Source organism: Natator depressus, chromosome 18 (assembly GCF_965152275.1).
Source record: "Natator depressus isolate rNatDep1 chromosome 18, rNatDep2.hap1, whole genome shotgun sequence".
Taxonomy (NCBI): domain Eukaryota; kingdom Metazoa; phylum Chordata; order Testudines; family Cheloniidae; genus Natator; species Natator depressus.
This window is the reverse complement of record NC_134251.1, coordinates 18,658,999-18,680,614: the sequence shown is the minus strand read 5'-3', so window position 1 is coordinate 18,680,614 and position 21,616 is coordinate 18,658,999. Positions and strand designations below refer to the sequence as shown.

The window sequence follows — 21,616 nt, the reverse complement described above, 5'->3', positions numbered from 1 at the left end:
TTGTAATGAAGATTAAAATTTCTCATGTAGTGATTCCTCTCCAAACCACTACAAATTCTAGTTGGGAGTAGCATAAATGTCCTTTCAGAATTGTCCTGCTTCTTAAAGTATGAACTGGCATATAGCAGCCTTTCTAGCAATTGGCAGTAGCCAATGGGTTACTATAACATGTGGTTATTTTTATCCACTTTAATGAAGTTCCTGCACAAATCCAGATTCACATTGCAGACTCCAAGTCTTAACAAATGATGACTGGCCACTTTGAAATGACACAGATTTATTGCATGCAGCTCTACTGTCAAATTCCTCTTGGAATAAAGCATTTATCATCAAAATTAAGTGAAAGAACATAAACCTTCCATGCCAGTTTCAAGCTCTATGCACGGCAGTTTGTTTTTAGCAGACGCTTAGTTCAACCTACTTTCAGTTTCAACATCATGGATCCCAACAGACTTTGTATACTTCACCAGGTCAGAGAGCGCCCGGGAAAGCTTCATTGTTTTCTTCTGTCTGCTCATCCTGGGTGAATAAAACAAACAGTTTCCCATAAACTGATCAAGAGGCAATTTTTCCCCCACAAAACTTTAGTTTTTTGAATAACTGGCACGGTAATGAAATACAGGGAGGAGTCTCTTCCAATAAGGCGTGCTGCCATGCCCATTCTATTCATTCCCTCGGGGGGCACCTGGCATTGGCCATTGTCGGAAGACAGGATACTGGGCTAGATGGACCTTTGGTCTGATCCAGTATGGCCGTTCTTATGCCATAATTGTAGGGACACCACATGAAGACTCATTGTAAAAGTACAGGCTTCTGGTTAAACCAGCTCTGGAAGCACATAGAAAGACTGTCAATGGGCTGTTGGCTCCTGAGCACCTACATCCCTTTGGAAGATGAGACTTAAGCATCACAACACTGAGCACAGCAATGCCTAAATATGTTTTAAAATTTGGGCCAAAGAGCCTCATCTTCTTGTATGTTAATGGCCAAGAAAAGACTTGAACTTCTGGCTAAGAGTTATACTTTAAGATCTGGTATGTCGCAGATACTCTGTGCTGCTAGACAGGAGGTTGAATTGTGGACTTGCCCTTTGAAAGGTCTTTTTCACCTCCAACTGATATGATTTTACTAGTCCTTAAAGGACGTATATTTTAAATACCAAAGAATTTGGTGCCCTGATCCTTTCCATTTGCTTCTGGTTAACACCACAGTGTGCCAAGTGGGTTTATGATCGCAGCATGGAGCTCTCTGACAAGGCTGCTGGCTACTCCACTGGCCTTTTTTCAACACACCCTCTTCTGCCCTCCAGTCAGCTCTCCTGGTAGCCCCAATGAATCTCTCCTAAGCATCCCAACCTGATTTTCATCTGACCTCTTGCTTCCAGAGTCTGGAACCCATCAGATAATCTCACAAAAAAAGCTTTGGCTTCAGGTGTTTTGAAGGGATGATTTTCAAAATCAAAGCAGCATTTCGACTCTTTGGTGTAATGCAATTTAACAAATTAAACAGCCATGGGCTTCGTACGCTCACCATGAACCCCCTGTGCTACAGGAAGGCTCCCATGGCTAAAATGCTACACCAACTTAAGAGACATCTTCACAACAGAGCTGGGCGAAGTAGCGAAACCTCAAGCCAGGTCTGAACAACATGTCTGGCTCAGTCGTCCACTGACAAATTAGGAAGAGCCGTGTCAGGAGACTAATCTGATGATGGAGTCACAAACATTTTGGATCTACCTTTACATGGGCTTCCAATCACATGGTTATAGCTTCCAAACTTGCTATACTTGCGTACACACCTCTGTAGAGCATTAAATGGCCAGGATTCCTTGTTACCAACCTGCTATAATGCACTGTGCCCCTGGCTAAGTTTCCTTGATAGTCTAGGTCATCTTCACCTTCTTCCAGGCTGGATGCCTTTTTCAATTTGCTTCCTTTTTTCTGCATAAAGGAAACAAAACCACGGTACAAAACAGGCATCATTGTTCAGAAGAGTCTTAGGTTTCACTTGGGCACCAAGTAAACATTTAAAGGGTGGTGTGTGTGAAAAATAAAAACAGATTTAGTCATGTGTGCCTGAGTGCTACAAGCAAAGTGGAGCAAACGTCCTAGGATTTGTTCTGAAAAGTTGTGTGCAGGGGAGCAACCACACAGATGTCTGCAAAATTCTAAGAGGGTGCTAGAAAAGGAAAAGGGTGATAAACGTTTGGGAAGCCTTTGTCAGAGGATGGATCAGCTCGTCTGGGGTTAACCATTCACATGCAAGCGAGCCATTTCGGTGGCGCATTTGCATATGGTGGCAAATAATTCTGGACCCAGATTTTCAAAAGTGACTAGAGATTTATGGGTACCCAATTTGAGGGACTTTGAAAGGGGCCCAGATTTTGAGCACTCATTTTGTGAAGAACAGGCCCCTCAAGTTCGGCACCCAGAGTTTTAGTCATCTTTGAAAATTTTGGCACAGGAGTTGATCCAGGCCAGCTAGCTTTTAAAGCCACACTCATCAGACAAGCATCTGACCACGCTGCCCCATGCAATTCTGCTTCATTCTTTCAAGGAGCATGTTTCTTCCAGGGAATGGGAAATGGCAACCTTTTACTACAAGAGACTGCACTACGCCAGAACTGATCTGTGAACACATGGACGAGACAGCCTGGGGTTAGAGCCTTTCATAATGGGACTAGAGATGATAGTATGAAAGGTGCTGTCTAAAGGGGAATTATTATTGGTGCTACTATGATTACTACGATAAGAGGGCGTGAGAAAAGGATTCTCTTGTTCCACTGTTACTCTAAGTCACGTTGCAATAAACTGCTCTACAAGAGGTTAAATTAACCTTACTGCTTTTCAGGTTGGATCTGATAGCTTGAGTTTGTCGGCATTTGATGTGAACTTAAGCAAGTTGTTAAGAGTAAAGGCAACTGGTCATCCCGCCTGCTTGACCACTGGAGTGGGACTCTGTCAGACTGTGTATTATATCTTCCTTCTCTCTCCCCTCCCCTTCCCCCCCTCCACACACACATCTGTATTTTAAAGAATCCTTATTGAGGTTACACGAACAAACCATCCCGATGTGTAGAAAGAATAGTAAATATGGCAGGCGACCAGCTTGGCTTAACAGTGAAATCCTTGCTGATCTTAAACACAAAAAAGAAGCTTACAAGAAGTGGAAGATTGGACAAATGACCAGGGAAGAGTATAAAAATATTGCTCAGGCATGCAGGAGTGAAATCAGGAAGGCCAGATCACACCTGAAGTTGCAGCTAGCAAGAGATGTTAAGAGTAACAAGAAGCGTTTCTTCAGATATGTTAGCAACAAAAAGAAAGTCAAGGAAAGTGTGGGCCCCTTACTGAATGAGGGAGGCAACCTAGTGACAGAGGATGTGGAAAAAGCTAAGGTACTCAATGCTTTTTTTGCCTCTGTCTTCACGAACAAGGTCAGCTCCCAGACTACTGCACTGGGCAGCACAGCATGGGGAGGAGGAGACCAGCCCTCTGTGAAGAAAGAAGTGGTTTGGGACTATTTCGAAAAGCTGGATGAGCACAAGTTCATGGAGCCGGATGCGCTACATCCGAGAGTGCTAAAGGAGTTGGCGGATGCGATTGCAGAGCCATTGGCCATTATCTTTGAAAACTCATGGCGATCGGGGGAGGTCCCGGATGACTGGAAAAAAGGCTAATGTAGTGCCCATCTTTAAAAAAGGAAAGGAGGAGGATCCGGGGAACTACCAGCCAGTCAGCCTCACCTCAGTCCCTGGAAAAATCATGGAGCAGGTCCTCAAGGATTCAATTCTAAAGCACTTAGAGGAAAGGAAAGTGATCAGGAACAGTCAGCATGGATTCACCAAAGGCAAGTCATTCCTGACTAATCTAATTGTCTTCTATAACGAGGTACCTGGCTCTGTGGATGAGGGGAAAGCAGTGGACGAGTTATTCCTTGACTTTAGCAAAGCTTTTGATCTGGTCTCCCACAGTATTCTTGCCAGCAAGTTAAAGAACTATGGGCTGGATGAATGGACTATAAGGTGGATAGAAAGCTGGCTAGATTGTCGGGCTCAACGGTAGCGATCAATGGCTCCATGTCTAGTTGGCAGCTAGTATCAAGCAGAGTGCCCCAACGGTCGGCCCTGGGGCCGGTTTTGTTCAATATCTTCACTAATGATTTGGAGGATGGTGTGGATTGCACCCTCAGCAAGTTTGCAGATGACACTAAACCGGGAGGAGTGGTAGATACACTGGAGGGTAGGGATAGGATACAGAGGGCCCTAGACAAATTAGAGGATTGGGCCAAAAGAAATCTGATGAGGTTCAACAAGGACAAGTGCAGAGTCCTGCAGTTAGGATGGAAGAATCCCATGCACCGCTACAGACTAGGGACCGAATGGCTAGGCAGCAGTTCTGCAGAAAAGGACGTAGGGGTTACAGTGGACAAGAAGCTGGATATGAGTCAACAGTGTGCCCTTGTTGCCAAGAAGGCCAAGAAGGCATTTTGGGATGTATAAGTAGGGGCACTGCCAGCAGATCGAGGGACATGATCGTTCCCCTCTATTAGACATTGGTGAGGCCTCATCTGGAGTACTGTGTCCAGTTTTGGGCCCCACACTACAAGAAGGATGTGGAAAAATTGGAAAGCGTCCAGCGGAGGGCAACAAAAATGATTAGGGGACTGGAACACATGACTTATGAGGAGAGGCTGAGGGAACTGGGATTGTTTAGTCTGCGGAAGAGAAGAATGATGGGGGATTTCATAGCTGCTTTCAACTACCTGAAAGGGGGTTCCAAAGAGATGGATCTAGATTGTTCTCCGTGGTAGCAGATGACAGAACAAGGAGTAATGGTCTCAAGTTGCAGTGGGGTAGGTTTAGGTTGGATATTAGGAAAAACTTTTTCAGTAGGTGGGTGGTGAAGCACTGGAATGCGTTACCTAGGGAGGAGGTGGAATCTCCTTCCTTTGAGGGTTTTAAGGTCAGTCTTGACAAAGCCCTGGCTGGGATGATTTAGTTGGGGTTGGTCCTGCTTTGAGCAGGGGGTTGGACTAGATGACCTCCTGAGGTCCCTTCCAACGCTGATATTCTATGATTCTATGATCTGGGAGCTCAGTGCTTCTTCTGCTATCCAGTGCAGGTTATCTGTTGAGAGACTAACCTTGTGTTTGGAAAAGCTGCCCATCAGCGATCGGCTGTACCGTTTGTTGGTGCTTGAGTCTTCTCCAGATTCCATGTCATCCTCAGGTTTGTTCTACAGGAAGAAGAGAGCAAGAGAGAGAGAGACTATGAAAGGATAGCAGACAGGACAGCAGTGCTGCAGAGAACCACACTGAAATACATCCAGAAGTTTGAAAAATCCCTCCTAAAACCTCAACATAACTCAGACTGATACCAACATCTCCCCTACCAGTTCAACACAAGACCTTTGAAGTCAGCAGTATGATCTTATTAACTGCTCTTTTCCACTGGTATAGTCACAATCCATGGTCACTTTCACAAGAACCACATAAAGTACCCATGCACCAGTCTCTGGTAACTTTATTACATTGTCCATTGTGGCAAAAATTTGGCAACAAACTATGTGTCATGCATCAATATTTGATTGTTTTGCAAGGCAGACACTGATGGGAGTTACTTCTCTCACAATAGCTGAGCTGTCTACTCTTTAGGATTAACAGGATCAGGTCAAACAATTCTGCTTATTGTTTGAGTGGCTGTATTATTGCTCGGATGTGTAATGATAGGATACCTCACAGTAAGAAAGAGAAAAGAATCTTCTTAGGACTCTAAAGGGAGGTTCTTCACTGAGGCCACTGGATGTAGACAAGAACCTCGGGTTCTCTGTCTCCCTGATTGGCTCAACACAGCCTGTTCTCCCTAGTGCAGTCCCTACAGGGACTTGCCTAGCCCTGACCTGGACTACACTCCACGATACTTTACGAAAACAGCTAGGTTTAAAAGTATGCACAAACTCAAGCCCCAGCAAGACTTGGGAAGCAGAGTTCTCTTTCTAAACCTAGCTTAGCTTTAGTTCCAAGATGCTTGCTAAGTAACCTGTCTAGAACATTTCTAATTTGCATGTAACAACCTTCCCTAAGCCCTTTGTGGCTAATTATAAACTCTAAAGTGGCAGTGCTTCAAGTTCATGAAATTTAGTTAGTGGGCTGAGTACATTTTTATAAATAACTGTTATTATAAAATTAAAAATGTGAAACAACAGAATAGACACTTTTTTTCTTATACTAAAACCCCCAAATTTTTAAATGCACTTTACAGTGCAACACAAATTCTGTTTGCTCAAAAGAAAAAAAGTCACCAGTGTATATGTCACGCTTCGGTTGCTCTGTGCTGGAGCCAGAAAAAAAAAGCCCTGTGTCTCCGACAATGCTGCTCACCTGGCAGCGTCATTAACTGTGTGCATTCAGCTATGGAAGCCAAAGTCATTAATAAACAATTTATACAGAAAGCTAATAAAATCCAACAAAGTAGATTGCTAAACACCTTTTCCTCCATAGTCCCAATTTGCATTTCCAAAGACTGCCACACTCCATTATTCATGTGCAATGACAGATTATCCTCCTGTATCCAGCATTCACTATACAAACTGCTAATAAAAATATCTCACCCTTAAAAGCAGAAAGAGACCTCTAAATGGACATCAACAGGAGAGACATTTTTCTTCATAAATAGCTTTTACATAAACAACTCAAAGTACCAACAAAGACCCATGACAAAACATTACAGCAGAGGGAAACATGCTTTTCCTTTTTATTTTCTTAATATTCTCAGTCAGAAGCAAATCTTGGAGTGTTATAAAAGTGGAACAACTCCCGTGGAGTACCTCTGGATTTATAACCATCCAAGAGCAGACTCTGTCCCATCTCTGGCTGCAGACAAAAAGAAACCAAACAGCACAGGTAGGTAAAAGTGCAGTTAAATAGTATAAGCAAGGTTGCTCGCATATCTTTGGCCAATGAAGACAGCGGACATTAATATCCTGAGGCTGAAATAGGGAGGATATGCCTTAGGGACATTAATATTGGTCCTTACATGTTACGTCACATGGCTGAAATTTGACAGGACTCCACTACATTAAGTAAAGGTTGGGAGCCCCACGCCACAGCCTTGTCTTTGCTTCATTCTGTTATTTCCAGTACATATTTTGCTGCTCCTGATACACATAGCCCCACTGTTCAGGGGTCCCTCTAGTGCAGCAATGATCATGGCAGCAAACCAAGGGTGTCATGATGAGCACAAGGAGAAAGATGGCAACAGGCAGGAACTATTCTCAGGTGTCTTTTGATTTAACCAACATTTGCTGGTTTGGTTTATGTCACTAGTAAAAAACTGGTATATACCAGTTAAAACCTAAAGCTTACACTGTGCATTAGACCCATCAGCTGTGGTCAGCAAAGCGCTTTCACATCCAACACAATGCCAACCAAACAACTTTCCAAAACCGAGAGGGGATAAACTTCGCTGGATAACCCAAAGACACTCGCGGTGCCCTGCAAGCCAACTGAAGAAATCTAAAATGCTCCAAGTCATATGGAAAAATCCTACAGAACTGAGTAGTGATGAAGCCAATAGGGTTGATCTAGAACTATAAAAATGAATATAAAATTTCAAATGTAAGCCTGGAGCGTTCTATAGCATGGAGAGAATTCTTTAGAAAGCTTCACAACCCCTCATAGAACAGCTATTTTCTATTAAAATCTACAGGACAGTTCCCTAAGGGAGACTTAGACTATCCTCACTCTTAATGCAGCACACAATAGAGTTTTCCAGGCTAAGAAAGCTTTGCGCCTCTAGAGGGCAATGGTTCTACACACAGAAAGCTATGCCACTTCCTGAACGGTCATTGATAGTGTGAGGGATGAGGTGTGGGTGGACGGGACCATAATTTTAAAAAATAAATGTCAAAAAAAGAAGATCTAGGTGGGTGAGGTGACATCTTTTACTGGACCAACTTCTGTCGGTGAGAGAGACAAGCTTTTGAGCCACACAGAGCTATTCTTCATGGCTGGGAGATCATAGAATATCGGGGTTGGAAGGGACCCCAGAAGGTCATCTAGTCCAACCCCCTGCTTGAAGCAGGACCAATTCCCAGTTAAATCATCCCAGCCAGAGCTTTGTCAAGCCTGACCTTAAAAACCTCTAAGGAAGGAGATTCTACCACCTCCCTAGGTAACGCATTCCAGTGTTTCACCACCCTCTTAGTGAAAAAGTTTTTCCTAATATCCAATCTAAACCTCCCCCATTGCAACTTGAGACCATTACTCCTCGTTCTGTCATCTGCTACCATTGAGAACAGTCTAGAGCCATCCTCTTTGGAACCCCCTTTCAGGTAGTTGAAAGCAGCTATCAAATCCCCCCTCATTCTTCTCTTCTGCAGACTAAACAATCCCAGCTCCCTCAGCCTCTCCTCATAAGTCATGTGCTCTAGACCCCTAATCATTTTTGTTGCCCTTCGCTGGACTCTCTCCAATTTATCCACATCCTTCTTGTAGTGTGGGGCCCAAAACTGGACACAGTACTCCAGATGAGGCCTCACCAGTGTCGAATAGAGGGGAATGATCACGTCCCTCAGAGTGTCACGGTAGAACAGATTATTTAGCATAAGTAGTTAACACATATTTCAAGGGACCATTCACGGTGAAGTGACACATTAACACCACTTGTGTAGCTTGAAAGCTTGTATCTTTCATCAGGTTTCAGAGTAGCAGCCGTGTTCGTCTGTATCCGCAAAAAGAAAAGGAGTACTTGTGGCACCTTAGAGACTAACAAATTTATTTGAGCATAAGCTTTCGTGAGCTACAGCTCACTTCATCGGATGCACCACTGCATGCATCTGATGAAGTGGGTTTTAGCCCACCAAAGCTTATGCTCAAATAAATTTGTTAGTCTCTAAGGTGCCACAAGTACTCTTTATTTTTCATCAGCAGAAGTTGCTCCAATAAAAGATACCTCACCCACCTTTCAAAGTGGTAGCCGTGTAGTCTGTATCAGCAAAAAGAATGAGGAGTACTTGTGGCACCTTAAAGACTAACAAATTTATTTGGGCATAAGCTTTCATGGGCTAAAACCCACTTCATCAGATGCATGAAGTGGAAAATACAGTAGGAAGATATATTATATATATATTTTTATACACACACACACACACAGAACATGAAAAAATGGGGGTTGCCATACCAACTCTAACAAGACTAATCAATTAAGGTGGGCTATTATCAGGAGGAGGAAAAAAAAACTTTTGTTGTGATAATCAGGATGGCCCATTTCAAACAGCTGACAAGAAGGTGTGAGTAACAGTAGGAGAAAAAGAACGAGGAGTACAAGTACTCCTCGTTCTTTTTGCTGATACAGACTAACACGGCTACCACTCTGAAACCTGTCAATAGGGGAAAAATTAGCATGGGGAAATAGTTTTTAGTTTGTGTAATGACCCATTCACTCCCAGTCTTTATTCAAGCCTAACTTAATGGTGTCCAGTTTACAATTTAATTCCAGTTCTGCAGTTTCTTGTTGGAGTCTGGTTTTGAAGTGTTGTTGTTGAAGAATTGCGACTTTTAGGTCTGTCTCTAATATCCTGGGATCAACGCTGCTACAACAACCCTGCAAACAAAAAAAGAAGGTATCCAGTTCCTGGGATAGCCTCTCTTAGGCCTGACCCACATTAACTTTCAAGAATCTCTCTCCTCTCTAAAAAGCCAAGACATCACATCCCTTCCATACACAGCTACTGCATTTTTAGAACAGAGAGAACATCTATCCTACATATATCGGCAAATTTGGGGTTTGAACTACTTAAATGGTTTTCTTCTTTAAAATTAAAAAGCACGTTTAAAAATGGCTATTTCTAGTTATTAAATATTTATTAAGATCTCTTTAATAACTTACAAAAGCATATTACAGAACTGCATTATTTATAAATAGTTGATTCCTGACTATCTGTCAGAGCAGGTGTAGATGTTGTTAAAATAAATGCTCGTGTGCACTGAACACACGGAGACAGGCTGTTTAACCATGTTATACAACTGCAGACAGCTGACAAATCAATAGTGATCTGACCTAGCCGAGAACAGGGGGTCAAGTCTGGAATCAAAAGCAACTGAAAATTCTAGAGCCCAAGCTAAAGTTAATTATCTCTACTCAGTGGGGGGGTTTTGGGTGCCACCACAAATAGAACTGGATCATAGTCTTTGGTTCACTGGCAATTTCAAAAACAATTAAAAAAATTAGTTTAGGGTTGAGCCAAAAGGAACATTTTTCTTCAAAATTTTCAGAAAAAAAATCATTTTGGGTCAAAGAACGTTCCAACAAAACCAAAATGTTTCATTTTGATTTCAACCATTTTTAGATATTTTTGATTTTTTAAAAATAAAATTAAGAGAAATGTTGAAATAAAAACTTGTTTTGAACCCAAAAATTGAAACATTTTGTTTAGAAAATGTTGAAATGAAATATTTTGATTATTTTAGACTATTTTTCTCAGGATTTTTTTGACCAAAACCATTTGGCAGAATCGGCATGAATTTACTAAGTGTTCCAGTGGCACCCTAACTTCATTTTGCAAAAAAGGTTCACCCAGCTCTAGCCACAAGTATTCAGAGTCTCTGTAAGAGCATCATCTAGGCTCCCTGCTCCTGCAAATTGCGATGTTTCCAGGATCAGGATAATTTTTCCATGCCGGGGGAAGAGGTCTTGGAAATTGCACAGTCCACAGAACACAGGATCTGAGAGCCCCGCCCCACTCCAAAAGGCGGATGGCAGGAAGCCAGGCCCCCCAGAGCGCTTGCTCTCATTGCTCAGTCAGGAAGCATTAGTGGTTACAAATAGGGTCTGTCAAATGTTTTCAAATCCCCCAACAATGTAACGTCAGGGCAAGACTTTTAAGCCAGACTTGGCAGCTTTGTGTGTCCCTCGAACCGTCGCAATCTCAAAGGAGTAATTCTCTTGTCTTTGACAAAAAGAACCAGTCAGGACAGAGCAGGACGGTCAGCCCTGAAGGCTTGGGAGTTCCCTCACACAATGGTTCATCAACAACTGCAGGGTGACAGGCAAACCGTGCAGGTTCCGAACTCTGATTGAAGTCCCTAAAACATTTGGATGTTTATCCCAGTGCTCGGGCCCCTTGGGACATGAGAGAGTTTTCTACGTGAGAATGAATGGCAGAAAAGGTAGAGACGGTGCTTCTATTTACCCTCCTGCATGACACCACAACACGCAGACGCAGCAAGGTTAAAATCTGATGGGAGAGGAAATACCCCTGTCCAGTGCTATGAGCTAGCCTGTGGAATTCACTGCCACAGCACACTCTGGCGGCTCAAGAGTTTAACAGCTTAACCATCCCCCCCCCCCCCCCCCACACTATTCTTCTAATTCTGGAAACACAAACTAATCTCTTTAAAACAAGTCCATCTGTGTACCTTTATCATAACAGACAATTCACCAGAACAGCCTCTTCCACAGTATTTCTGCCTTTTCCTGCCTCTCTCAGTGTTTCAGCACTTCCATTTCCAAATAGCACTAGAAAGGGCAGCCTAAAGCGAGGAGGAGAAAAGGTGACCGGGACAGGTCACTGAAGCTCATGTTTCAGGTGAAGGGCTGACTTGGGTTAATCTGTACTGCCTTGCTCATCCCTAGCTGGAGAATTTTTCAACTTTGTCAATTCCTACCAGGTTCTGTGCAAGTTCTTCCTCTATTTATTTCCAGTGGGGTGGCTCACCAGGGTGTGCCTCGGTCTTACAGACCAACCTAGAGATGATTCCAGCCTGTAGCATCCAAATTGCCAGACAGGATATCACAGTAGAGAAGTTTATGCAAGCAAAATACAGAGAGGCACAGGAATACCTCAGTGGCCTTAAAACAAAGGAGCTAAATGAGCATTGCATACAGATCCTAGTGTAAGATAAATGCCTCTGATGAACGGGGTGAAAAACGTTAAATAAAAGTCATTTACCATAAGGTCAGCAAGATCAAGCCACGATGTCAGTAGGGTGTAAGGAACCTGCTATTCATGTCCTCGAGGGTTTCTAGACCAAAATGGCAATGTTTCCTATGTCAGATGAAACAAGTCATTTCACATGCACACTCTTGGACAGAGATGTGGGAGAAAAGAAATTATTTCCTTCCCTTCATTCATGAATTAGATTTAAGACAGTTAGAAATTTCTTCCTCCGAGACAAGAACCGCAGGATGAAGATTAAATCTGGAATGGAGAGGTTTCAAAGGTGGAGGAGGGGCTTTGGGATGGAGTCTCAAACTCGCTCCTTTCTATCGAAAGGATCCCAGAGAAGAAGGATGGTCTTGATTGCAGCTCATGAAACTGAGCTCATTTCCTAGATCTGTCACAAACTCACTGTGTGACCTTGGGGAAAAAAAGTCACTTGATCCCTCTGTGCCTCAGTTTCCATGTCTGTAAATGGGGATAATAATCCTGCCTCTCTCTGTCTTGTCTATTTAGATTGGAAAGTCTCAGGGCAGGAACAATCACTTCCTGCCGCAAGGGAAGTGGCTCAGCTTCAGCAGTGATGGATTATCCCGTAGCTTCATCAGTGCTCCTGGCCTCAGGTTGACACAGTCAATTCAACTCCAATTTCCACCTGAGGTTCGGCTGCTGCTGCAATAGATAAATTATACCAACAGGCAAGGTGACGGGACATCTCCCTTCGTCACCACTTCATACTGTCAGCCTTTTACTTCTCTCTCCAAAGTGTCCCATCGGAGCTGGGCAAAGAAGATATTCTGTTTCATGGAGGATTTTGATATTTTGAAATTTGGCTTTGTTCTGATTCAGGACAAAGCCCCAGACTTTAGATGTTCTCCATGAACAGGACTGGAACCCTGGAGCCAAGGGGGTCTGCCTGGCACGCTGCCCCACACCTTGGAAGCCCTGAGAGTGCAGGCTGCTGAGGAGCTAGGATCCTGGGAGCATGGCTTCCAGCTCCCTGGCATCCCACCAGGTGGGCTGCTGAGAAGCCAGGCAAGCGAGCGGGCTGGAAACCAGACAAGGCTCCACTGAAATCCTGCCTGGGGTCGGTCACAACTTCATTGAAATCAAACTATCTCCATGAAATGTTTCACGTCTGGCGCTCTCAGACGGAAAATGTTCCTTCAGAATCTCCAACCAATTTCCTACTTCCCATGTCTGTACTGTGGGGGTCCTGTCTCCCATGAGTCACAGCCAGCCTAGGGAGCCTACTGACACCCTCGGACAGCCAAGATTCAGATCCCAGCTCTAAACTTGGAGCACATCTCTCCCTTTACTTACTCCACTGCCAAGAACAGTTTTCCAGACACAGGGATGTATTGAATATTAAAGATCATATTCAACCCCTAATCCAGTGAAAACTGGAGCTAGAGGGAGGATTAAATGTTCCATCCCGGGGGCACAGAAAGCCATTGCTCCACGTCTGAGCAGCTTTGTCTTCCGCTGCCGAGAAAGGGGGAGAAGAGGTTTGCAACGATTTGATGTGAAGCCGCCGCAGCAGAACAGCGCAGCGCTGCCTCCTGCAAAGCTACAGACCCAAAATATTTACTCTGCAAGTCTCCTCCTGCTGGAATGCGGCTCCTGACTTATGGGCTATTGTTATTTAGCATTATGTAATGCGTGATCCCATTTGTGCAAATCAGTACCGAGGCCTCTAAGCGCTTGAATGTTTAAATCACTGCCGCTGTATCTCTGCAGGCTGAGCCCTTCTGCCCTGTTCCCAGCGCTGCGCCTCATCCCGAGACTGAATTATTTGCTGGAACAAGGCCATCGGTAGCAGCTGCCCTTCGAAGTAGAGGCAATTCCCCCCTCCCCTCTTTATACATAGGACTGAAGCGGTGCAAAAAGCAATGAATTAATTTGTCCATTGTGCCTTCCATAAATAGCATTCAACAATTTTAGGGGTCCGCAAATGAAAAGGGGGCAAAAAAGAAAAAGGGTTGAAAACTGTTGCATTAGAAGCATTATGTCTCCCCATTGCATTAGCAGCACAAACACTACTCTGACCAGCTCACAAAATGTGAGACCATTTTTTCTTCCCTCTCCTTTGACAAGCAAATCTCCAGCCATCCAGCGAAGTGGCAGAGATTGCTCACAACAGCCTCATCCATAAAAACTACAGGCACAGCTTCCAAAAGTGCGCACACAGCACCCCCATCTATTTTCCATAAGCCAAAGCCTGAGTGGAGCACGGCATTTATCGGTACAAATCATTTTTCTCCATTACTCGCCAGCTCTGGGCCAGGCTGTTAGCGCCCACCCAGTGCCCTTTCCTCATCTTTCTTCTTTAATGAGACAACCTGGCAACATTTTATTTATATCCTTTTTATAAAGCTGGATTGGCTTTGCCATGCACACTGCCATTTACAGATACCAACCCTTCAACAAAACTCAACCTGGCCCGCCTCTTTCTCCCAGCCCCTCCCAGAAATGGCTGTGAGGAGTTTGCCACCTTCTAGCCCTGAACACAAGTTTCCAATAACAATGGGATTTTTGAATGAAATTAACTCTATAGCTCTCTCTCCCCCCGGCTCCCTCTCTGCCCAGAGGGAAACATATTCCCTGCTTCCTACCTGGTGCAGTGGCAAGGGCTGTGTGTGTGCCAAAAAGTGATATTAATGGTTTATTACAGGAAAATGAAAGGCTTTGCATGCCTCACTGCACTCGAAGCATCTGATGGCGCATGCTAAACGGTGACGGTGGATGTGGACTGACAAATATTTATTATGATTAAGGGGAAAGCCAAATAGTGCCATTAACGCTTCAAGCTAAATTAGCAACATGCGGTAAAACTGATTCCCCGCCATCATTCAGGATTAACCGTGATTATGTGCCTGACTCCATCATCATAGAAAGCCTCCCAAATAATAAAACATGGACTAACAAACAAAAGCCCCCTCAGACTGCTGCTGTGTCTGCTGAAATTTACTCCATGCCCCTCGCAAAGCCAGAGAACCCTCTTTGCCCAGTGACACGAGTATTTAACAGGTGGGTCTCGTAAGAACTCAAGTGACAATGCGCTTGGCACCACATGAAACAGAACCGGGTTTCAGGCAGAGACGGGAACACTGATCGTAAAGAATCATAGAATATCGGGGTTGGAAGGGACCTCAGGAGGTCATCTAGTCCAACCCCCTGCTCAAAGCAGGACCAATCTCCAATATTTGCCCCAGATCCCAAACGGCCCCCTCAAGGATTGAACCCACAACCCTGGGTTTAGCAGGCCAATGGTAAAGGCTCAGAGTGCTTTCCTTATGCAAGTCGCCACACCTTTTACATTACTGAAAAGCAGCTATGGATGTACTGAGTGAGGTGCAGAAGGGACAGGCACTACGCATGCATCCTCTATGCTTCTCTAGCAACCGCACCTGCATGCCCTCAGCTTTGCCAGTCCCGTACTCCAATGCAGCTGATTTGTGGCTCTTCCTGCCTCAGTGATCGTGAGCAACCAGATCCCTGCTATTTTAGTCTCAAACAGGGCTGCCTGCTCTATGGCAATTCTGTGATGGGCACAGGTGTGAAATAGGACGAGACAAAAGATTCTTTCACTTGGGACTTGTGGACATTTTCGCTGCAGTCATTGCCACAGCAACCGTCTGTGCTGCCATGGAATGATAGGACTGACTCCAACTGCAGGTTCCGATGCAGAACCCAGCTTGCCCGGTGGGGTCCACGTTGGACCGAACTCCCCAGCAGCCAGATCGCTGAAGTCTTCAAGAAGCAGAGATCCTGTTTCTATGACAGGAAAGCAAAGTATAGGAAAGCAGGATCGAAATATCACCCCCTGGGATTTAACATCCCTCAGTTTTTATTCCTCATGACACTGACATGAAAACAGGGCCATTACGGCCTAGCAATCCCATGTAACCCAGCTTCCTCTTGCTCCAAATGCATCACAGTTCTTCTGTTTGAAACTGCAGCCTTCTCCACATCAGCCCTCTCTGCAGCCACATGCAGAGCAGCCTGCTCTGCTAAGTGGTTGAAGCACAGGAGCCAGGAGATCTGGCTTTCTGCTTCAGACTCTGCCCCAGACTTTTCTAAGAACCAGCCAGCATTGTGCCTTGTTTCCCCATCTGCAAACTGGAATGGGATTTACCAGCATAACACGTGGGCTATGAAGATTTATTCGTTAACGGTTGCAAAGGGCTTTGAGATCTATGGATGGGAAGCACTAGGGAAAGCAAAGTATTATCATTATAGCAGTCAACAGACAGAGCCTGCTAAGGAACAAAAGGAGCTCTTTGCAACAGAATGTCCCCATGCACCAACGCAGAAAGCCACCACCCAGGAACTGAAATACCAGAGTATGACACAAGCACCGAGCTGCATTAAATAGAAGGGTTTTCAGAGCTCTCCGGGCAGCTTCAGCAGACTAAGCAACATGTAGGTGTCCCTATTTACAAACAAAGCATGCTGTTACTCTAAAAATACAGCCCAGTGGATCTCAGCATGGTTTCCGCTACTAATACAACTCACACTAACAAAAAAGCAGCCACTTCCACTCTCCCTGCATTGGCAGCTCAGCCAGGTGTGCCTCACAGGGTATGGCTGCACAGCAGGCTTAACCCCAGGCTCTCACCTCGGTTTTAGCCCAACACCCTACTGTCCACACACAAAACCCATAAATCCGGGCTTATCTGAGCTCACTCGCTCATTTGGGGGTATAGCTTAGAGTTGAGCAGAACAGGCTCTGACCTGTCTACTTTGCAACATGCTGCAAAGAAGATAGATTGCAGAGCTTCGGTTTTGATAGACCTCCAATGCCATCCCAGGCCTGTATTTTCCCACTCTTCCACCTACTTACTTCCCAATCACCTCCTATGTACTGGAAGGTTCCCGTTGGTTTAGATACAGAGTGTCAAGGCTGCTTTAGACTTATATGCAAGAGACCAAGGGGCTGTGGGGCAGAGAGAGTCAGAGAGAGAGACCGGCTGTTTTGGGAATGATATCTGCCAATTATAACAAACTCTCGACCTACTGCAGATAGGTCCTTCACGGGCATATGGAAGGACATGCAGGATGGAAATACTATAGGCCTTCCTGATGACTCGCTCCTAAGAGCCTGGCTACTTCCATGTCATTAACTGGAGACAATCAGAAAAAGAGATTCACTGAAGTTTTTACTTCTCCCAATTTCCCATAGTTAATTTAATTAACTTTGGGTCAATCAGAGAAGTAAACCACAGTGATTTCCATGCAACTTAATTGCATGATTAAGGACACCAGAACAAACATTAATAGAAATCTCCCAAGCAAGCTGGCTCTCTAGAACTCCTCGGTGTTGCCAACTCCTGACATGTTATTGCAAGTCGGTCTGTAAAGGCCCAGCTCCCAGAGTCATGTGATTAGACGAGACTCTCCACCTTCATTAATAAAAGGTAAGTTTTCAGATCTCATGATTGCACAGAGAAGCTGGATAATGTGAATCATAAAGGCTCAAAACCAGAAGGCAAATAAAAAGAAACTCAAAAGTATTAAAAAAATTCATGACTTGGGGCAGGGGAGAAGGCCAACACCTGATTTTTGAACGCTCGAGGGTTCCGATATGGTTTCTTTCCAATTTCTGACCCCAAGTGCTTTGAGATCAGCAGTTGTTTATTTTTTTAAAAAAGGGTAGGTTTGGCCTTATTCGCCACAGGTTTTGGGGTGGTGGGGGTTCAACCATTGTTAATTAATATGGTTTATTATTCCCCCTCACTGAAGTTGAACTAGAACCGGAGTTTTGCCATGGATTTCAAATGAGAGCAGGCTTTAGCTGCCGGTTCTTTAAATTCCCACGATGAGATGTCTTTGCATACACACAGAGTGACTCCAGTCTATATTTAGCATTGCATATGGTGAAGTTCAACACTGCGTATTCAACATGAGGCACAAATTTGTTACATCGCCAGCAAGGATATCTCCCTTGCACACAGCAGCCACTGCAGCGCACACTCAGAGAGGAAACAAGGGATTCCAGTGGGACTTGGAGTCAACAGCTGGGATATTATTAGCCTTTCCATGGTCTTGTCTGCTGCAGAAAGCACCACAGAACTATAATTCTGCAAAATTAATATTCAGTTGGGCACTCAGGGCTCCCATGCAGCCAGCATTTTTAATACGGAAAAGTATCAATCACAGTAATCTATACTTTAAAAAAAAAAAGTTTCATGATTTATACGTTGAGATCAACACACACTGGAATTCATCCAAATTAAAAGTCATACTGGGTATTATACTAACACACCTTCTTCAGGCTAACGGACTATTGGGTTTTAAAAGGAAAGAACAAGACACACTTATTAAGCTAAAAAAGGGAAAGGGGGCACAGCTGAGGGCCTAAAGTTAGGCTTCTAAATCCACATCCAAGCGCACAAATAGAAGAGACCTAATTTAATAAAGGGGTTGGGCATGCTCCAATCCCATGGGTGTCACGAGTTGCAGGTTCTCAGCACCCATAAGCCAAGTCAGTTCAATTTGGGAGTCTTAATGTGTGTTTAGAAGCCTACCTTTAAGCACGCAGCTCTGTAGACCTTTGTTATTCTTAATATTTATTATACTAATGTACATCAGGGGAAGAGAGAGAAAAATGAAAAGTCAACTCTGTTATGGGTGGAGAAAGACAAAAAAGATTTTCACCTTCTTGATGTCTGACTTTTGGCTGAGTTTCCCAGATGGTGGCAGAGTGGCGACTGTAAAATTGTTTGGATCTTCACAGTCACGGATTTTGGATTCCTTTATCAGCGAGTCAAGTTTCTTCTTTGCTATATTCTCTACTCGCTTCCGATTGGTGGAAGCCTATCAATGAAATGCGATCATTAAATGAGGGCACATTTAATGTGAAATCTTCATTTCTCCAACAAGAGGTAACACAAACTAAAACTGTACATTAAGGGGGAAAAAAATAAGAAGAAAATGAGGCAAAAGAAATGGACTGAGGCTTCGTTCTAAAGGACTATTATTAACTACTGCTCTCCATGCCAATAGCCCAGCTGCCTCTTAGTTTGTACACTGTGAAATACAGTAACATTGTCAGTTATCTGAAATTATAAGAGTGCCCAGTGTTGGGCTTCACAGCAGATATGTAGGCATGTGAAGCCCTAACCTGGAGATTAGTTAGGGAGTTTAAATAGATAACCTGAAGCCACAATGGAATGAAAGTTAAACATTTTTCAAAATAAATAAATAAACACATACATAAAAATATAACAACTTCTGGCTGAGTGGAACCAAAATCGCTTGTCAGCAAGGCTGCTCATGTGGCATGGGCTTTGTTACCAAGCCATTGATGTGCTACCTGGAAATAGCTGGTATTGAGGTGATTCCTTGGAGACTTGACTAGTGCAGGCTCCATTTTGTAGTACTCATTTACAAAAACAGTCGGATCTATTTCACTACAGTGACTGCGCTTTGCCATTCTCAAGGCGGTTCAAGTTTTGCACACCCACAAAGGCTGAATAAAACATGGCATTTCTATTCCACATCAAGTTTGAGGGAACTTAAAGAGATCAAAACCATCAACTATTTGCTATGGAAGAGCTTGTGTCTGCAGCCACAGTGCCTGCAGGATTCAGTTGGAATGGGAGCAGCTGGTGAATCAGGACTTCCACAGTTAAAACGCAATATTTGTTGCATGTTCCTGCTCCCTTCTTCCATTCAGGCTGTTGAACGACTGAGGTGAGGAGTGGTGTGGGGAAACAGAGATGGAAACACGGTTCTCTTTTCTAGTCATGCAGTTTACATGGAGCAACTCACAACTTCAGATCTTTGGACGGTTTAAAAAAACCAAAAACCCACCACCCTCACAGATTGTGTTTGCTTAACAGGCCTTAGAATGTCCTGATTAATTCCATCAGGAAACAAGCTGTTGTTTCCCATGCTTTCCAAAGCCTCACTGTAGAGCGAGCCAGGTCGAGCAAATCTGGAATCCCAGGTGTCGGCACAAGTCAGACTAAAACAAATTGTTAGTTAATGAAGACAAAGATGTAAGCAAGGCAGTGCCTACAGGGGCTTTATGGAAAGTAATGTGCCCAGCTCTAAGATGTAGCAGGGAAAGTGGAAGAGTCTCTTTATAAGGAAGAATGTCTCTTTTACTACCCTCCAGCTCTCTCTGCCTGTTTGAGGGAGGAAAACTTCCTTCTTTCAAACAGAAGCTCACCTGAAAGCTGTGTCAAAAAGGGCTTGAAAAAAACCTACCAATGGGAGAGTCACAAAAGTTTGCTTTTGACCAAGCATCCAGAAATGTGAGCGTTTACTTGAACTGTCTACTAAACGAGGCTGGAAAGCCGCGAGAACAGGCTCTTGAAACATTTCCTGGTTCCAGCAGGGATGAGGAAATGGTTCCCTTGTTGCTTTCTGACGCTGGGCGCTCCCTGGTGAGTCCAGAGATCGAAGACAAAGGCATGTGGAAAACAGGAGGGAGAAGAACAACAAGCTGCATGACCCTGGCCTAGGGCAGTAGAAAGGTTCAGTTCAATTTGGGTTGAAGTCTGCAGGTGTGGAGTGTTCCATTGGCTCTCATTTTATCTGATTTGCCCATCTCTAGCTGCTCCGTATACACAACCATAAAAGGCAGGGGGATCGGATTGTATAGTTCATGTGAATGTGGGACTCTTAGTACAATTTGGTTTGCCTTTCACCTCAATACCCTCCAACAATTTTTTCTTCCCTGCTCCACATGTTCATTCCTTGGTAACAGGACTGATCCCACAATGTAAAGCCCGGCAGGCTAACCTCTACCACCAGCCTAGGTGTACAGTACCTTCCACTTTGAATGGACGTAATGCCAGGCAGAGAGAGACAAAACCATAGCAGCAAAGTGTCAAAACATTGCAGATCTCAAGATTAAGGGGAAAAAATTAAGAGTGCTACAGTAGAAATATAACCAAACAAAACCAATTCTCCTCTTTAAGATGGATTTCAAGGTCCTCCCCCGCTCCCTTCCATGCTAGCACAGCTCTAAGGAGAAGTTTCTCTTCTAGACCTAAAACAAAACAATTGCACCCATAACAGGAAAGAAGGAAATAGTCTGAAGGACAAAAATAAAGGACCGCAAATGTGACACACGTCCAAGGCAATCTTGGTTTAATGTTATTAAAGGTTTCTGCTGTCCCTTTTAAATTAAGTTTCCATAAGCTGCAATGCCGTACTCACTGCATGCCAGAAGATTAAGTGTCAGAAGAATTTTACTTCTAAAAACGAAAGAATGAATAAGGTGTTCTCAGGCTGAAGTAAGCAGAAATGAACAGCTTATTTCCTTTTAACACTTTTGTACAGTTAAAGCCAACTAAGCACAGCATTCTACATGCCAAAAAGTGCTCAATAAAAGGACCACAGAGCTGGGGAAATTATTCTCCAGAGAAGGCCCAGTTTGAGAAGGGGTGGGAAGCATTGAAAGGGGGCTCACATTTTTTGGAAGAATACTCCACTTTGGAAGAATACAACCCACCAAGGTACCAAAGAATCTGCAAGGTGACATTTTTGTCTTAAACACACACACACAAAGGAAAGTTAGAAAAAAGCAACTGGACTGCTGTTACCCACGGTCATTTACCATTGATTAAGCAGCTGCAGTTCTTTTTTACAGTCTATTCTCTGACACATGGAGTGCCAAGTTTAAGAGTTACAATGAAATTATATATAGAGAGACACACATG

The 21,616-nt window shown here is 43.9% G+C and overlaps 1 protein-coding gene across 5 annotated transcripts in view; it reads right to left on the bottom strand.

Annotated features, from left to right (window-relative positions):
- Positions 1-21,616, bottom strand: part of PLCH2 (phospholipase C eta 2) — a 275,766-nt gene that overhangs the window by 29,728 nt on the left and 224,422 nt on the right. For 4 of the 5 annotated variants that reach the window (XM_074934095.1, XM_074934096.1, XM_074934093.1 and 1 more), the window contains exons 11-14: positions 18,600-18,758; positions 5,145-5,237; positions 1,840-1,940; positions 422-519 (exon numbers count right to left, since the gene is read on the bottom strand). In XM_074934095.1, coding sequence (XP_074790196.1) covers positions 422-519; positions 1,840-1,940; positions 5,145-5,237; positions 18,600-18,758 — 451 coding nt within the window. The remainder of the gene's footprint in view (positions 1-421; positions 520-1,839; positions 1,941-5,144; positions 5,238-18,599; positions 18,759-21,616) is intronic. The other variant, XM_074934097.1, reaches the window with a different exon arrangement.